This window comes from Symphodus melops (assembly GCF_947650265.1).
Source record: "Symphodus melops genome assembly, chromosome: 14".
Classification (NCBI taxonomy): Eukaryota; Metazoa; Chordata; class Actinopteri; order Labriformes; family Labridae; genus Symphodus; species Symphodus melops.
Window position 1 is genome coordinate 12,485,986 of NC_136704.1, and position 17,943 is coordinate 12,503,928.

A 17,943-nucleotide genomic window follows, 5' to 3' on the forward strand; every position below is an offset into this window, starting at 1 on the left:
AAATCTTTATATGAGAGATTAGGACTCAGCCAGTAAAATATAACCTATCTCTACCTTGTAGTACAAACTAATTTCCATAGTGATTTGGGGATGAATATTTAAATATTGAACATTTCCATATTTATATACCACTGTATTTCAGCTTTAGCGTCTCCCGGTGCTGGCATGATTGGGTTCCCTACACCAGCCACCCCCTCTCCTGCCATGTCTCTCAGCACTACCCCAACCAAGACTCTTCTGCAGACTCCTCCTCCTCCTCCACCTCCTCCTCCTCCTCCTGTTCCCTCCACACCTTTGGCAGCAGTAAATCATACAGAGCAGCAAGGTAAAGACACAGAGAGAGACAACAGCAAGAAATCAGGAGACAAGCCACCTCAGATGAGGGTTAAGGACCGAGAGAATGAGAGCGGCTCACGCCCTGAGACCCCCAGCATGGCCAAGAAAAAGGAGAAATCATATCCAGCTGCAGGGAAACAAGGAAGTGAGACTCAACTAGACACCGCACAGCTTCAGGCACTTCAGAATGCTCTGGCAACAGGTGATCCCAGCTCTTTTTTGGGGGGGCAGTTCCTGCCCTACTTCCTACCTGGATTCCCAAACTGCTTTTCTCCCCAGATTCCCAGAGGGGTCCAAACAGGGGGTTATTTTCCACCATTATGTGGAATGGAGAACCTGTTTCCATATGGCCCAGCAGCAGTCCCACAAGCTGCCATGGCTGCTGGTCTCTCCCCGACCGCGCTCCTGCAGCAGTACCAGCAGTACCAGCAGTCCCTTCAAGATTCACTGCAGAAGCAACAACAGCAGCAGCAGAAACAACTTGAGCAGCAGCAGAAACAACTTCAGCAGCAACTGAAACCACCCCCTGTGAAGACATCCCAGAGTGTAAAGAGCACCACCAACAACACCTTCAAACCAAAAGAAGCTATGGATGCTAAGGATGAAACCAACAAAGGCTCTTCAACAGAAAGCACAAAAGAAGAACCGAAAACAGATACCAAAAGTACCATGGATTTTCCAGACGCTTTTATTGTACCGTCCGTCAAGCATGAGTTTATATGCAGGAAGTGCCAGATGATTTTTGCTGACGAAGATTCTGTGGTGCGTCATCAGAAGTCCTTCTGTTACTTCGGACATGCTTTTACTGACCCGCAAGAGACAGTGCTTCGAAAGGCAGTGAGCAACTACACTTGTGTTGCCTGTAATGTGGTCGTTAACGGGAATGAAGCACTTGGCCAACACCTTCAGTCGAGCTTGCACAAAGAGAAAACAATCAAACAAGCAATGAGAAATGCCAAAGAGCATACTAGATTATTACCTCACTCTGTCTGCTCCCCTACTCCTAACACCACATCTACCTCGCAGTCTGCAGCTTCTTCTAATAACACCTTTCCTCATCTCTCTCACTTGTCCATGAAGTCCTGGCCAAATGTCCTGTTCCAGGCCACCACAGCCCGGAAAGCTGCTTCCTCCTCCCCGTCTGCCTCTCCTCCCCCTCCCCTCTCCTCACCTTCAACGGTTACCTCAACTTCCTGCAGCACCTCAGGGGTTCCAACCTCACTACCCACCGAGAGTTGTTCAGATGAGTCTGACAATGAGCTAAGCCAGAAGCTGGATGACTTAGATAACGCGTTGGAAGTCAAGGCTAAGACAGCCTCTGGCCTAGACGCGAGCTTCAGTAGTATCAGAATGGATATGTTCAGTGTGTAGGAGTGACAAAAGGATCCCTTGCTTAAAGAAAAAAATAAGACTTTTTAAACTGCAGTTCCAAAGTTTCTCTTAACCCAAAAAATTACAGTACCAAATGATTGACTCAGGATTGTTTTTCCCATATTGATATGCTGGCAAGATATTGATTGATTTTTGTTATGGACAGAACTGTTGCAGATGCTTGACTGAGCTTATATTGTATACAAAAACAAGGAGTAGGAAAAAATCCCACAGGCTCCCTTGGGGGGGCTTGTTTCAAGCCAAAAACTCTCACGATAGCAAATTGCACCTCAGCTGGATTGTTTTCCAAATGCTAGCATGTACTGTATGGGATGACGATCCAGAACCCTCAAAGAGAATCTCTCTTAGTTTAGATAGGTGTAATTCAGTAGCTTTAAATTCTCAGGTCAGAACATAACATTTCTCATTTGTTAAAGCAGCAACAAGCCTGGGTACACTTGGCTTATAACCAAAACATGTCAAGCTTTATCGGACGCATTTCCTTGATGTGTATAGAGTACCAAGAGACAATATTACTGTTACAGTGGACGATGTGCATATCCTTTTAGTTTTGCCCTACAAAGACAGTATGGTTTTGCCACTGAGGGAATTTAGAATGATGAAGTAAATGTGTATGATGCCCCTGTGTTTGCCAGTTTGTATTACAACAAGCTGTATCTATATTTCCCACCCCCTTTTTTCTTGTAGTATATACTAATCTGTGCCAACTCTTACCCTTTCACTTTTACCTCTGCTCACACCCTTTTCTGAAGAGGTAATAACTCTAGTTTTGATAGACTCTCGGATTATGTGAATATAACATTTTTCATTTGTGAATTGCTGTACTGTTACGGTACCTGCTTGTGTCTGGACTATAGTGCACTTATTTTGTTTTTATTTGTCTTTTTATTATTTGATTAGGCCATTTGTTAATTTAATAGATTTTTTTTCTGTTTGTATGTATGTATGTATGTTTGTGTTTTAATTATTATTTGTGTCTATTGCAGCAGCATATTGGTCCACATTTGTTACAGGATTGATGCCTAACAATCTAGAGACCTATTTAACAATTGGTGCATCCACGAAAGCAGTACTGTATACTTGAAACTGTTAAGGTACAAGTTGGTCACAATGTAGAAAAAAAAAAGGTATGATCATTTGCTCTACATTTGCAAATATGCTGCTTTAAAAGGGGGACAACAGCATTTTTGTTCTATATTAAAAACATTTCCATGTACTTGTAGGACTTAAAACAGTGTTACACCTATATACACAGCCAGTTTGTGCATAGGTTGACGTCCTCCCATCAGTTTTCTGAGCACTTCTGATGATCTACAGTTAAAGTCAACATTTTTCATTTTTCCACAATTAATAATTTCAACGTTGCAAAGTATTACCTTACAAAGTTTTGCTGCTACTGTGTAATGTTATTTTGCTTGCCATAAATTCTCTCAACTTTCTACCAGACATAATACTGATCCATTAATTGCTTTGCTTTGCTGTTTTTATTTTTATTTTATGTTATTTTGTTATTTTGCTGTGGAACTAAGAATGTGAAAGCTGTCGAAGGGTGTTCAATTTTTTACGAATCACTTTCTAGTTTGGTAACTGAAACCAGTGTGATTCATTCCAAAGTAACAGAAGGCTATTTGTATGAAAGAAAAAGGCTTGTGAACAAAGAAAGCTAAGCTGTTGTACATATTCGTAGTTGGCTGTGCATGGTACAAATTTATTAATATGAAGAAATGCAAAAATGTATTGCTTTTGGTATTTCCTATTCTGAGATGAGCAAGTAGCATGTAATGCAACTGTTTGACAGGTTAAATCAAATCATGCTTAGTTATTGTTTCAAACAATGAAATCAAGTAACATTTCCTCTTACGTTTTGTTATTGTAAAGGTGTTTTCTTTCCAAAGTTTTAAAGCAAAATGTCAGTTTTTAATTTTCTCTGTGAGCTTTTTAATGTCATTATTTGGATTTTTAGTATTTTAACATTTTCTTTAATCCTGAAGACACTTTTCGATTGTGTTTCATAAGAGACATCCTGGGCTCCCAAGGTGCAATTCTGCCATTGTACAAACATTAGCGACTGTCCTGATTCCAAAGGCTTTCACAACTCTGGCTTTTTTGCCTTTCCCACTTTGTGGCTCAGCATTAAAAGACTGAACTGTCAGCTAGCATCATGTGCTAAGATGCTAGCATCCGACAGGACGCTTTCCACACCAAGGACTGGTAAAAGCTAACAAACCAACAAAAAGGATGGTCCAACAATATAACTGTACATAGATATTGCAACTGCACAGCAGCCAAAAAGAAAAAAAAAAGAACTTTTTAAAAAAAAAAAAAAAAAAATGGATGGATTGTGTCATGTCTATGGGGACAGCCTTCAAAAGGTTGAAATTGGAATTGTTCTTCTGGATGTCAAAGGGATTTTCATGGCGCAATCATATCCTACACAATATGTACTCTTCAACATCTGGGTTACATAGGAAATGCACCCTGAGGTTTTAATAAGAAGAAGCCCCTATGGCTAAAACTTTAAATAAACTAAACCAAAAATGTTATTGATGTTTTATATATAGAGAGTAGTCGCATTAGTTTTTGTTACTGTACTGTTTGAGGTCTCAACTGTACCGTATCACGGTAATAACATGGTTTTGAAACCTTTTTTTTATTTTGTCACAGACCTGTTGTCATAGTTGAAATGACGTTTATTGTAGATGGTATTTGAACAACTTCTGGAAATAGTTCATCAAGTATGTTTGTTGCTCATTGTTGTGATACATTAAAAACTGTATCTGCAAACCAGTCGGGTCTCTTCCAAGATTTCTTTTTGTCATGACTCCTTTTTTTATATACTAATCTTAAGCATTATTGCTTATTAAGATTCATCAGCTTGTCTTTCACAAACCTGGGCCTGTATTCTTAAACATCCTAAGAATCCTCTCCAATAGCTCCTAATTTAGGTTAAGGTCTTAGCATAGACGTGATTGAGGAATAATGGAAGAGCAGCTCTAAGCAAGGAAGAACCAGAAACTTTTATCTTAGTGAGAAGGTAATGTTGACCTTGGTGAAATTTGTTGATCCAAAATAGATAAGAAAATTAATAACAAATCTGTTTGCGGTGAAGGGAGAAGACAGACAGTGAAATCAGTCAGCCTAATCATGGAATATTATTGGACATTGTGTCATCATGAACACAGTTTTATGTAATGAAAGTATTTGTTTCATAAATTTGAAGCTGTACTTTAAACATATATATCCTGCAAATCCTTGACATGCACAGTGGTGCCTTTACACATGGTTCAGCTCGTTACAGCAGCATGTGCAGAGTGTTTAATCAGTGATTAGATGCACCTGTGCAGGTAACCATGCGCTTCACTCTGCACTGAAGAAAGGTAAAAATGGACTGAAACTGCACAAATATTTATCTGTTCAGCCCAACTTTGATTCAATTAGAATGTTCTCAAAACTTCTATCTGTACTCTTTTGCGTTATGTGTGCTGGTACCTTAATTTATATTAATATGAGGCTGTGACAGCTGTAATGGTTTGTTTGATCACCTATCTCTTGGTTTGCCCTCAGCTTGAGAAACTTTTAAGCTTAATGAAAGTCCTCCTTACTACTCCTGTTTTACACCTCAGCGCTCTTAAGGGTGGAGGCGCTTAATGAATCACTTTTATTTTTACAAGGCTCTAGTCTTAATTTTAAGGGCAAATTCTTGAAAAATGTTGCGATTCTGAGAAATGTCTTCATATTTTGTCACGAGCATCAACCCTTCGTTTTTAGGAAGCTTTGAGATAACAGCCCCTGATTTATGGCTTTTGACACTGAACTCAATGCTTACACAAGACAAATCAGGCGTTTTTAATACACTAAGGTCAATATGTCATGAGTTTAAATTAGGCTTGAATATTTTTCAGTGTTTAACCACAACAATCGAAATTATAAAACTAAAGCAGAAAAAAATCCCTATTCATTTTTGCAATTTGTAGTAATCTTACTCGAAGCAGATGCAGCAGATTATGTTTGAAAGTGTCTGCTAATCTGGATGTGATCAGATGCAGATTGAGACTCCTCCCATAGAAAAAGGAAAAGTAGGAATAAATTGGAACTTTGGATAGACAACAGCACAGCCTCAACATGGAGCAAAACTGCATCTGTTATACTTGCTAAAGTTGTTCCTGTTTTAAACAGTCTCCTTCTCATTCTGTAGATAGAAAAATGGATGCGAAATTGTGTTTCGTACCTCGTCTATATACAGCGTTTAAATTTCTATTAAAAGGCGAGATGCAGGCCAGCGTGAGACAAGATGGGGATTTTTTTTTTTTTTTTTTAAGATCTGAGGTCAACAGATGCTGTCACATTAAAAATTGAACCTCAAGAACACCTCAACACAATACATCACACCCTGCCAGTGAGACGTGTCCGCCACTGGTGTCAGGGTCACGGAGAAAGCCGACATTCACAAGTCATTAAATCCACCTAATGAAATTTCACAAGGGCAGCAAAAAAATGAAGGGGAAGATGAGGATCTTTTCACTCCGGCAGAATTGGTTGTGGCCTTTATTGTTTCGCTTAACACACTTCAGTGTGCAGTGCAACAGCCGCGACATGTAAAAGGCTCTAAAACAGCTTTTTTTCTAACCCCCCCTTCTGACTTCAACCCTCGCCCTTGACGAATGTGCTCGGCTCACAGGGTGCAACTGTTCTGCTGAATGGCCCTTTCCTGTTGCTCACCCTTAAAGCGCAGGCGGTTGCCGAGGTAGGGCTCCCCCCTGCTATATTATGGGATTGAATTGCGTTTGACCTTTGTAGAGAACAATGGCTGAAGGCCTTTCATTTTTCTGGCCTTCTCAGCGACGAGAAGAAGGACCTCGTTCCACTGTGTTTTCACTGTGGTCTGCCAGTAATTCACAGGCAGGATGACAGGGTTGATCTACGCCTGCTGAAGGAGTGTGCATGAGTGTTTTGGTACACAAGGATACACACAAGGGTGTTGTTTGCAACCTCTAATCCATATACTGAAATCACAGTTTATGTGCCTATTGAAAAGTATAGAAACTAGGAAAGAAAGAGAAGTAGTTCATGATAGTTCAGATATGGCTTTGCGAAAGAGGCAGCAGTGAGCACTCTTGCACTGAATACGCGATAAAAGGTTTACTGTAAATTCTAAATGGCGTTTTCTGCAACCCATACATCACTCATGACCATTAGGTTCCACCCTCTCTGCACAGCGCACCCTTCCAGCCACAGCTTTCCAGATGATACAGTACAGAGGCTGCAGTTCAGGCAGATCTGCCTTTGAATAGCCTGCAGCCAATGGATTTTCTCTGGATAATACAATGTTTGGGACAGAGAGGCAGGGATTAGTCCAGACGGATACATCCAGCACCCCCCACATGCCCAATCTAATTAGACTGGAATCAGTTTAAGATGAAAGCAAGCCCTAGCATCACCGCACTAAATACTGGAATTAGTATTCCCCGCATGGGAATTTAATGACGGAGACTGAAAATCCAATCACATTCACTCTCAGTTTAGCTTCTCATGCATTGGGTCTGGACAATGACGAAATGAAAGAACAACAACAATGATTTGTCTGTCAATAGATATTGACCAACATCACATCTGAGGCCACTTGCGTATTGGCGTTGCTATGTTGTCATCGTTTAACGAGGATAAACAGCTTATTATCAGATATTTAGACAGTCTGTTTCTGATGTAAACCTTTGTCACATTGTGACTCCAGGCCATAATGGAAATGAATCAAAACAGGAAGAGGAACTAAGGAAGACAGATCATTTTTTTGGACGTGCTCACAGTCTTGTGTTTCTATTTACAATATGTTAATGTATGAGTTCATCTAAGGTCTCAAATCAATAGTGCGTGTGTAAATACAAATACATTCCAGGTCTTTATTAGCAGTTTTAGCCCAACCAAAACATTTTGCCTGTTTTGTGGAAAAAGAGGGACTTTGCTAGTCCTCGAAAAAGGCTGATTTTGTCTATAAAAATCTTTAACAGACACTGGCGGAGTTAGCCATTAATCAGCTCCTTACATCAAAGACCTGATTGCTGCACAGGATTCAAAACTGTCAAATTATCGTTATCAGGCAGGCTGCATCAGATCCTTTTTAGTTTCTATTATCTCGCAGACTTTGAGCCCACATACGCTGATAAAAAAACAAAATACTCTCACAGTCTCTCGACTTTATCTTGCCCTTATTTTTTATTAGTTCTGCACATAAGTATATGCAGTCAAGGGATCTCTATTTTAAAACTGCTAAAATGCATGCCATATTTCAGCGTCAGGTGGTGATTAACAGCACTGGCTGGAAATAGCTGCGGCACCTGGGTTCCATCCACCAAACAAAATCTCCTACACCTGCGATTCATCCACCAAAGCATTACACCTGAGAAATCAGAGAACCATTGTCCCCAGTGCAAAAATACTCCACATTAAATTGTTTTATTTATTGCTGGCAGTTTTTGGTGGTATGCACCAACACAGAACCTGTTGTTTTTCTGCAAACAGGTGTAAGCTACTTTAAAACACATCCAAATATTGATTCTGAAGAGCTTTGATACTTTTCCCCCACAGGATGAAATTCAGTGTGCTTATTTAGTAAATGAGGAGATACATTTTGTTCGTGCAGCTTGCATCATGGGGGAAGAAGGCACAGCATTTGGCAACACAAGGCATCCTTTAAGATAGGAGATAACGTTAAACTCGTTTCTTCAGGATTTCCTCACAGGTCATACGAAAACATATGAAAAAGCCAATCTGTCTTTTTTTCTCCATACCTTTCTTAACCGCTGAAATACCTCTTTTCTGAGGTACAAAAGGAAGCAAGAAGCAAGAAGGTGAGGAAAAGGGAGGGGGCAGAAGTACACCTGTCTTATTATTGCCTTGTGGATGAAGGATACAATCACTGCATGCATTTCTACGAGACACTCAGCCAACTAACACGTATTTTAAAGTGAAGGAGAAGGAGGAGGAGGTGTGAGGGTGAAAGAAAAGGAGGCAGGCCCGAGAGAAAAAGAAAAAGAGACGCAGACAGACAGGCCAACAGGCTGACAGAGACTGAGTGTCAGGGACAGAAAGAAAGAAAGAAAGTAGGTGATATAGACAGCAAAATGAGCAAGTGATAGAAGTGAAGTGAGAGTGAGAGCAGGAGAGAAAGAAAAAGGAGGGGCGACCTGAGAGAAATCAAACATGGGCTCTGTGCAACAGAGGTACGTCGGCAAACGAGCATGTTATGGCAGCCCGCTGGGACTTCCCCGGCAGATCGTTTGTGCTGTTTCCCAATCTGTTCTGAGGAGCGGCACAGCCCCACATGGGGACGTGTGAAGGCGTCAAGATGGGATTGCTTAAGACAGATGAAACAAGGTGTTTTTTGATGCCATCTCGAGCGGACAAAAGCATGATTTCCTGTTTTGCCTGTGACACAAAGGGTGCTGTGTAGTTTGCAGAACAGTTCAAGGCTTTTTGTTGTCGGGGCTGTAAATAACTAAACACACGAGAGGTGAAGTTACACAGCTTCTGGATCTACATGCCGGGAAAAAATGTGGCACATTTACACTTTTTTTTTGTGTGCCATTTTTAATGCGTTAACACCTGTAACAAACAAACAAGATTACAGTTCTCTCATCAGTTACGAGCACATTTTGCTTCAATGTAAAACCAACCAGTAAAAGTGTATATATCCTGGCGCAAGTTTGGACCCCCACAGTTTTCTATATTCAGTAGAACCCTGAAACAATGGCATACTAACAGAGATCAAAGTGTCAGGCTTCATAATATTGCTTTACATTTTAAAGGGCGCAGAGCAGCCAGGCTAAGGTTTTTACAAGACGCGCTGAGGGAAATAAGGGAGCAATGGAGGAGGGAATGAAGGAATTTTAGGGGGTGATGGGATATGTCTCACTCTTTCTTCACGCACACACACGTATAGTCCCAAACTGAAATCATACCATGTGCAGCGGAAGAGCAGGCAGTGAGGAAATAGAAACTAAATATAAAGTGACACTCCACATTCCCTAGGTCATTCACTGGCCCTGCACCAAATCACAATGCTCCGCGGCTCGTCGTTTATCACACACACAAGCCTGAGTTCGGCAAAAGAAAATTATAAAGCAACATAAGCATGCTTTGTAATTTATAGCATCAGTGATGAAGAGATGAGGAGATGCGCTGACATCAATTTAGCTCAGATTCGGGCCATGCTTACGGTCTTTTTTTGCGTGTCAACTCCGCATGCTGGCAGGGCCATTTGTAACAAAAAGCTTTTTTAACGTTTAAATGAAAATTTTAATGAGGCCCTGTGTTGCCTTTTCCTTCTGAGTCTTTAAGAGCCCTCTAAATCATTAAAACTTGCTCTTTCTTTGATTTCAAGGTCATTTGAAGAAATAAGGCAGCCTTAAGTGGCCCTCGGACCAAAAGTGGCCTATATGCCAAAGACCGCAAATGAATGTAGCCTAATGCTTTTTAATTTGCATTCATCTTTAAAAACACAGAAGAGCCATCTCTAAGTTATAATAGGCTGAGATGGCAGTTGGAGGCCCTCTAGTCATTAGTAGCAATACAGCTCCTCTAAAAAAAGGGCCTTTCTTACCGTGTTTTAACTTAAGCCCATTACTGCAAAGATACATTAGTCGGCTGTCTGCCTGTTTGTCTGCATACTACATTTTCCATCTGCCTTTGTCTCTGCATGCTTGCATAATGCGAACATATAAATGTGATTTTGTTTTTTATTTTTTAGTGTGAACGCATGCAAAGCTGCCATTCAGCAAACACATGCATGAAAACAAAAGATGCTCTCAAACGGGGACCTTAGGCGGAGATGACATGCATTGTTTGTTTAATCACGTGTCATGAGATGACTCTGTAATTATGTTGTCATCTGCCCGCTTCAGCACTGTAAAACAGCGAGCCTGACATTGTTCATGATTCCTTACTTAAAGGTTTGACGGCGGTCAAAAGCTGAAAAGTGTCCTATTTTCCCCCCAAATCTTTCATTTGTATTCTTCTTTTTTTTTTTGGTGGATGCACCAAAGGTGTAGCTTTTTTTCTAAAGGGGTAACATAAAGCCCGTTTGACAGCCTTTATGTTTTCACGCTACGTACACACGAGTGCAGGGCAACAGATGAACAGTTTTTATGTACTATATTGAACTGATGAGACAGCAAATAAGAATGTGTCCTATTAAACACAGAAGGACGGGTCTTTCCTATTTTCTCTTATTCCCCCGATCCTTCCCTTTCAATTTAGCCTTGTGTTTCCCTCTCCTCTCTGTTCCATTTCCTTGCTATGCTTTTTCTTTATCTCTCTCTACTCCGTGTATGCGTGCGTGTGTGTGTGTGAGAGTGTGAATTTCCCTTTTCTACCTCTGTGTGCGAGGAGAGTTGGTGTGTATCTGTGAAAAACTGAACATCTCCAGTGAAATTGGTTTTCTGTGGAGAAACTGATGGATCACTCTGTGTTCCTGACAGGAGTAGGGGATTGTTTATGCTATACGGACAAATACATGTGTACACACACATACGCGTACGCACACATGCACACACACATTTATGCAGGAGTGAGCGGACGAGGGGATTGTTTACGCCGGAGCAGAATTAATTTTTATGAGCTGTAGATTGCTGTTTATGGGAGAAGACACATTTAAGCTGCAGGATAAGTAATCTAGACTGGAGCATTCTCAACAATAAATTTATGGTTTTGGAGAAAACAGCTGCTGCAGCCTCCCTTTCAACCTCTTTTGTCCTTAACATGCTCACATATATACAGATTAGTCGCAAAATGTCACTGCTTTTAACGACAAATGCCCTCACAAATCAGGCCCACACTTTTACACAGGCAAAGATTGAAAAAAAAGAGAAAAAAAGAGAGAAGTGTTTACTGGTGAATTCAGCTGATTTGCAATTAGGAATTTTCCACTTGTAAGAAAATGAAACAAAATGTGGAAAGGAAGATTAAAAAACGGTGTTGGAGCTGCTACAATGTAACTGTATGCACCTGTTTTGAATATGAGCTGTTGATAAAATTAATAGAATTTTAGTTTCATCCTCCACAGTCTTATCATCATCTGTTCTTTAACACCAGCAACCTCTTTACAAGAAGTGAGAATTATTCCATTATCATCAATCTCTCTTACTTCTGCTGGCATGATCTACTGGTCTTGTTTAGTTTTGTGTTTTCAGAGTTTAGTTTCCTTTCTCGTTTTTATTTTGTCTGATTCTTCCCTGGTTACTTTCGTGTGGTTTGTTTTTTTTTTCATTCTTTTGAATGCTTACTGGTTTAGCCTTTTGTATTTCCTGTCATATTTGGTCATTTCTTATCCTTGTGTTTCTCTGTCTTTGTTCATTGTTAATGTTACGTTCTCCTTGGGTCTTCACTGTTTCATGTTTACTTTGACATTCTTGTCCCCGGTGTTTCGTGTCTTGTATTTTCTTCCTGCCCTCTATGTGTTTCCCTCCCTTTTGATTGCCCTGATTGTCTTCACCTGTGTGATTAGTCTCACCTGTGTTTAATTACCCCAGTGTCTATTTAGTCTCAGTGTTCCTTTACTCTTGTTGGCAGTTCACATCTCGCTCAGCACGTTATCTAGTGGCTCCTTATGGTCTCTGTTATTCACGTTTTGGACTCTTAAGAACAAATCTTTGTGTCTTTGCCTGTTTGTTTAAGAAAATAGTATTTGTAGTAGTAGTAGTATTTGACATCTGTACTTGGATCCTCTTCGATGAGGAACGTGACATCTACTCTTTTTCTTCCATGAACACAAAGTACCATACGTCACACCATCTGTGAATGAATGATCAGATGCTCACCTTTTAGAATGATTTATAAAGCATAAGCATTGGCTCAGTGGTGCACACAGAAATTTAACATTTTACACCTCAGCTTAGTGCATGCATTTTGGATTATGTTACATGCACATAAGTTATAAGAAGAAGTCAAAACACTCTTTAAGTAGTGCTTAGTAATTGTTATAAAATCCATTTCCAGCACTTTGTGATTCACATTATTATTTCTGTACGGCTCCGGTTGTCCCCTTCCACAGTTACATGGTGTCATGTGCAAATGTGCACTTTATCAAAGTATTGAATCCAAACAACACATAATAGATTGATAAACATGTGTAAACCTGTTACAGTTCCGTTTGGGTGGATTTTAATAAAGGCAGTTCTGAATTTAAAGATGAATTTCTTGAGCAGCTGCTACAAAAACAAGGCATGAGTGAACAAGGCCCTCAAACATCAAAGAATATTAATGTTTCACAGTTTTTATTGTGAAGGAACTATTGCATGATGGTCTAAAGAAAACCTTCTGCAATTCTGTACTTTCTTCCCTGTGCAAAGTCTTGATTTCACCTCGTTTACTTTGACTTAAAGCTCCTGTGAGGAACTTTCGGTTTGTGTCTGGATTGTGGCTGGACCTGTTAACTCTTTGTTGATCTTGTCCCAAGTAGAACATTTCAACAAAAAATTCATCGTACTGGGGTGCAGGTCGCACAGTGGCTCGAGTCTTCCAAGCAGGCTGCCCAGACTTGAATCCAGCCTGTGGCTCCTTTCCTGCAATATCGTTCCCTGATTTCTGACTCTATCCACTGTCCTATCTCGGACTCCTACCACGAGACACAGGTTTCAAGATATACACATGAATATGGTATATATATATGCATGTATGTATATGTATATATATATATATATATATATATAAAAAGAGAGAGAAATATAAGAAAATGGTCTCTGACATTTTTTATTCTGTTTAAGGACGTCATAAAGAGACATAAGTATGAACTACAGGCTGTTTGATAACCAGCTAAAACCTCCTCACAGGAGCTTTAACAAGGGGTGCAACACTTAAATATAACTTCTCGCGCAGTCAACTTGTATTAATGGATGCTGGAGATAAAGGTTTTTTTTTTTTTTTTTCCAAGATTAAATTCATCCGTTGTTTTTTTTTTTTGTTCCCAGTTTTTATCAGCACTCGTGCAATAACTGGAGTGGAGACGGAGCAAATGTATTCCACCCATATGTATGAATGAATGAATGAATATGATTACCAAGTCTTGGACCCTCTCAAGGACAAAGCGCTGTGTTCTTTCACTGACTGCCTCACTTGTGTTTGTATCACTCTGTTTCGGTTTAGTGTTTATGCATGTAGTAAGCAAGAGACCATTCTTTTTATACATAGCATCTGAAAGTGCTTTTTATTTAACTGGGTTTGAAAATGAATTTTGTGCACATTTCTTTAACTCTTGTGTTTCTGTGTATGTTTATTCGTGTGTAATTAAAGGTTCATATTGTGCATTTTTGTGCAGAAGCCAACCTTTAAGATGCCATGAGCTTGTTTTGTTGCAATGACAAGTTTCTCCCTCTACCTCTCGACACGCACACACAAAAATACCCATCTTTACTCGGTCCTCTTCCTCACCCCTTCCGTGCCTGTCACATTCAAATGCAGGCGTTTGCAGGTGACGTACCCAGGAAATGCTGTCCTGTAATTGTGTCGCTCTGTCTTCCTGTGGTGAGGTAGCCGGTGGCTCGCCTTCCTGCCTCCCTGCCTGTGACAGACCAGAATTACCAACCGAGGGGGGAGAGAGGGCTGATGGGAGGAGAGGAGGGGTACCATTAAAATGCAAAATCACCACTGCGGTGCAGTGCGGCGCCTCGCTCCTTCACTCTTTCTCTAAGGCAGCCATCTTATGATGGAACGAGTATGCGTTTGATGGTGTGTGAATGTGTGTCCATTTAAGTGTGTGTGTGTGTGTGTGCATCTATACGTCTATGTGTTTGATAGAGTGTAGAGTCGAGCAGAGGCGAGGAATGGGTGAGATGGCGTGGGGTTGGCAGGCAGAATTGCGCGCGGGTGTGATTGTGCGTGTGTGTGTGATTGTGCGTGTGTGTGTGTGTGTGAGGCAAGGGTGATAAATCAGAGCTAGGTAAAGGCTTTTTAATGCAGCGGACCCCTCTCCCAGCCTCCATCTTCTGTCAGGGCTCAGTAAAAGATGAGAGCCCCCTGGGGAACAGCACTAGCCCGCAGCAGAGCAGGACTACGCCGCAGGTCACACACAGACACACACAGACGCGCACATAAACGCGCACACACTCAGCGGCCTGACGCATAGCCACTGACTAGGCCTTGTGAATGAGTGAATACATGAATAACTGAATCTATTGAATGTATGAATATATAAATAAAACTTTCCACAGGAACCACATTTATTGATGAACACCCCCAAATAAATGTGTTTTCCAAATGATTTTCAAATGAATTCCTAAATGATTTATAGCCAGTGATATTGCGTTTATATCAGAGAAAATATTTTTGGAGCAAACAGAATGGATATTTGGTTTATTCTGCCCGTGCTCCTGAGGTCAAACAGAGTCTTTGTCGATGATGTGCCGTGAGTCTTGAAGCAGCCCCAAGTTTCAGGGGGCCGGATATGAAAAATATGTGGAATTTGCCAACATCTGACAATACTTAGTCTGCAATATATCTCCTGTCTGATAGAAAAATGTGTTCTGAATTGCAGATACGCTTTCCTTTTCTGGCATACCTTTTTAATTTGACTTTGAGCAAAAACACGCCGGGCTCCTGGATAGACAAGCAGAGAGATATGACTGCTGAATGTTGTGTGGATGGGGCAGGGAGGACTCCAGCAGCTTGGCGCGGGAGACAAGCACAAACACTCAAGAACATAATACTTGACAACGAGCCTGCAGTGTCAGTTAGGGGCCCTGCGGAGACAAGTCTGGTATGTTCGGGAAGAGAGGATAAAAGCAGAAAATATAAAAATACCAGCGAGATGCATGATTCTTTGAATTCCAGAAAAATATCAATTTATGTCCCTTAAAAAAAAAAAAAACGTCTTGTTTTTTAACAATGTAGTGTTACTTTCCAAAGGAGCACCCCTGATAAAGTTTAGACTAGAAGTGAGCAACCACATATTCATATTTGATTGATTTGCTCATTTCAGTGTATGAACACAATATTTCCTAAAAATACTTAACCACCGTCAATGAACGAACAGGATCAAGGAGAAGAAAAACGTATAATACCTCTCTTTAACACAAGCGACTGTTGATAGATTCAGATGATTGACCCGTTGTTTACTCTTTCGTTCACAAATCATCAATAACCACTGAAGCAATCCAATACAATCATCGCAGAGTTAGATATACTCAACAAATTCTTCATTTCCCATCACTTTTTCTTTTCACATTCTTTTGAATTGAATGATAATTTAGCAACGTTTAAAATCATGATCTAGATGCAAACATCATACAAGAAAAAAAAAAGTGAAAACCAGCAAATATTTGACAAAATCCGCAAATATATAAAACTAAATATATCACTGCTTGTGCCCACTTGTTTAAATCGACATGACCAGATCTTGAAGTTTGAGATCTTTAAGTTATTCATCTCAAGTACTCCGTTTGTATTTTATTTTATTCCAAGGATAGGATAGTAGAAATATGTGAAGAAAAAGGAAGAATATAAACCACAAGCTTGAAGGCAGGTTGTATTACCTACACTATTGCACTTAACCTTGCCCCACCAGGGGCTTTTTAGTATGCATATATATTAATTTGGTTGGTGCTACAGGAATATAAATGAATAATTCAGTTGACATGGTCCCATTTGGAGCAATATACTAACCTTGATGTAATGCTCCACATAATAAGGTTAAGCGCCATATGAGAATGCCTGAGAATGGGTTAAAAAGAATCCCTTTAATGTGACCCTAAAATATGTATTTGAAAAAAACAAAAACAAACATAAAATAAGAAATTATGTTATGCAAAGACATGGAAACTGGAAGTATTGAAAATGAGAAAGTAAACCACATACAGAAAAATAAGAAACTAAAGCAGAGACTGCTCTGTTTGGAGAGTAAGACTCCACATATGGGGTTTAGACTTTATGTAGTACAACAGAACAACATCATAATCAAAGTTGTTCTCTTCAGGTTACAGCTTCTTGTTCACTCTGGGGTATATCAGCTCCCATAATGCCTAGCTGCACACACTGCTCTGTGCGTGTGTGTTTAGCAGCTGCAGTTTGGTTAGTACGATCCTCTGTGCCGAGATGAGAAGGTTAATGTGCATGTTTGTGCGTGTTTATTATTCTCTCCTGTGCATGTGTGTCTCCGTGCATCAGTTGGACTGAGCAGGTTAATGCCGGTTGACACATGCGGTTCACTGATCTCCTGGAGGAGTCGAGACACTCGCAGCGAAAACCTTCACACACAGGTATCCATGGCAACCTCAAAAATTATATTTCCTCCTTCATCGGCAAAGCCGGAGATTCCGAGATGCTGAAATGCACAAATACGTTGTCATTACCCAGCAGCTTCATACTTAACAGGGTTAGGCTTTTTTTCTGCCTGCTGTTCTCATTGTTCAGAATGTTGACTACACATGTAATTTAGAAATTCTTCCTGTTTCCTTTCCCAGACAGAAACTATATAATCTTTACATGCATGGTTACTGTTTTTTTCTGTGTCTGCACGAGGCTGCTTTCCACACATGGTCATTACTGTGTTTCTATTTTACATTTTCATGTAGCTTTGTTAAAAACTTGTCCATGAGAAACGAAATATTCTATTTTGTCAGTACATTAAAGTCGTGTAAGTTGGATTGGCAGGACTCTATCAAATATTTATAAGACTTTACATATGCTCCAGCTTGTAGTTTGTTGCTTAGATGGATTGAGGGCCTTGTAGTAGCATTGATTGACAGATAATGGGGAATAAAGCTCTGTTCTACTCTACTGTTTTCCTCTGTTGTTGCTGTCAACTTGTTGTTGATTGCACAATGATCAGAGGTTGGTTTTTTTTTTACCTCCCAATATACAGTACACATTTATGGAAAAGAGTCTATAGGTACATCTAACATATTGATGGTACAAAGCGAGCAACACAAAAAAGATGGTATGACAGACGTCACTCTATCTGATGTGATTTTGTATATAATCTGTGGATTATGAAACTAGAGACAAACAAAATGTAGGAATTTGAATTTGTTTTTATAATATAGTCACCTCAGTTATAACCATGAAAAGAACATTCACTTTGATAAGGCTATTAGGATAATGTTTGAAGTTTGGTTTTCTACTTCTATACCGCAATGTACATTAATTTTTTATTCTTTTAAATAAATACATTTTCTGCTTCTCAGGCAAACATGTCAAATTTGAGTGTATTGAACATTGGCTACAATCTGA

General features: G+C 40.0%; 1 protein-coding gene across 4 annotated transcripts in view; it reads left to right on the forward strand.

The window, feature by feature from the left end:
• Positions 1–4,515, forward strand: part of zfhx4 (zinc finger homeobox 4) — a 91,952-nt gene extending 87,437 nt beyond the window's left edge. For all 4 annotated transcript variants that reach the window (XM_079360740.1, XM_079360739.1, XM_079360738.1 and 1 more), the window contains exon 12: positions 143–4,515. In XM_079360740.1, coding sequence (XP_079216866.1) covers positions 143–1,707 — 1,565 coding nt within the window. In that variant the 3' untranslated portion in view covers positions 1,708–4,515. The remainder of the gene's footprint in view (positions 1–142) is intronic.
• Positions 4,516–17,943: the final 13,428 nt, after the last annotated feature.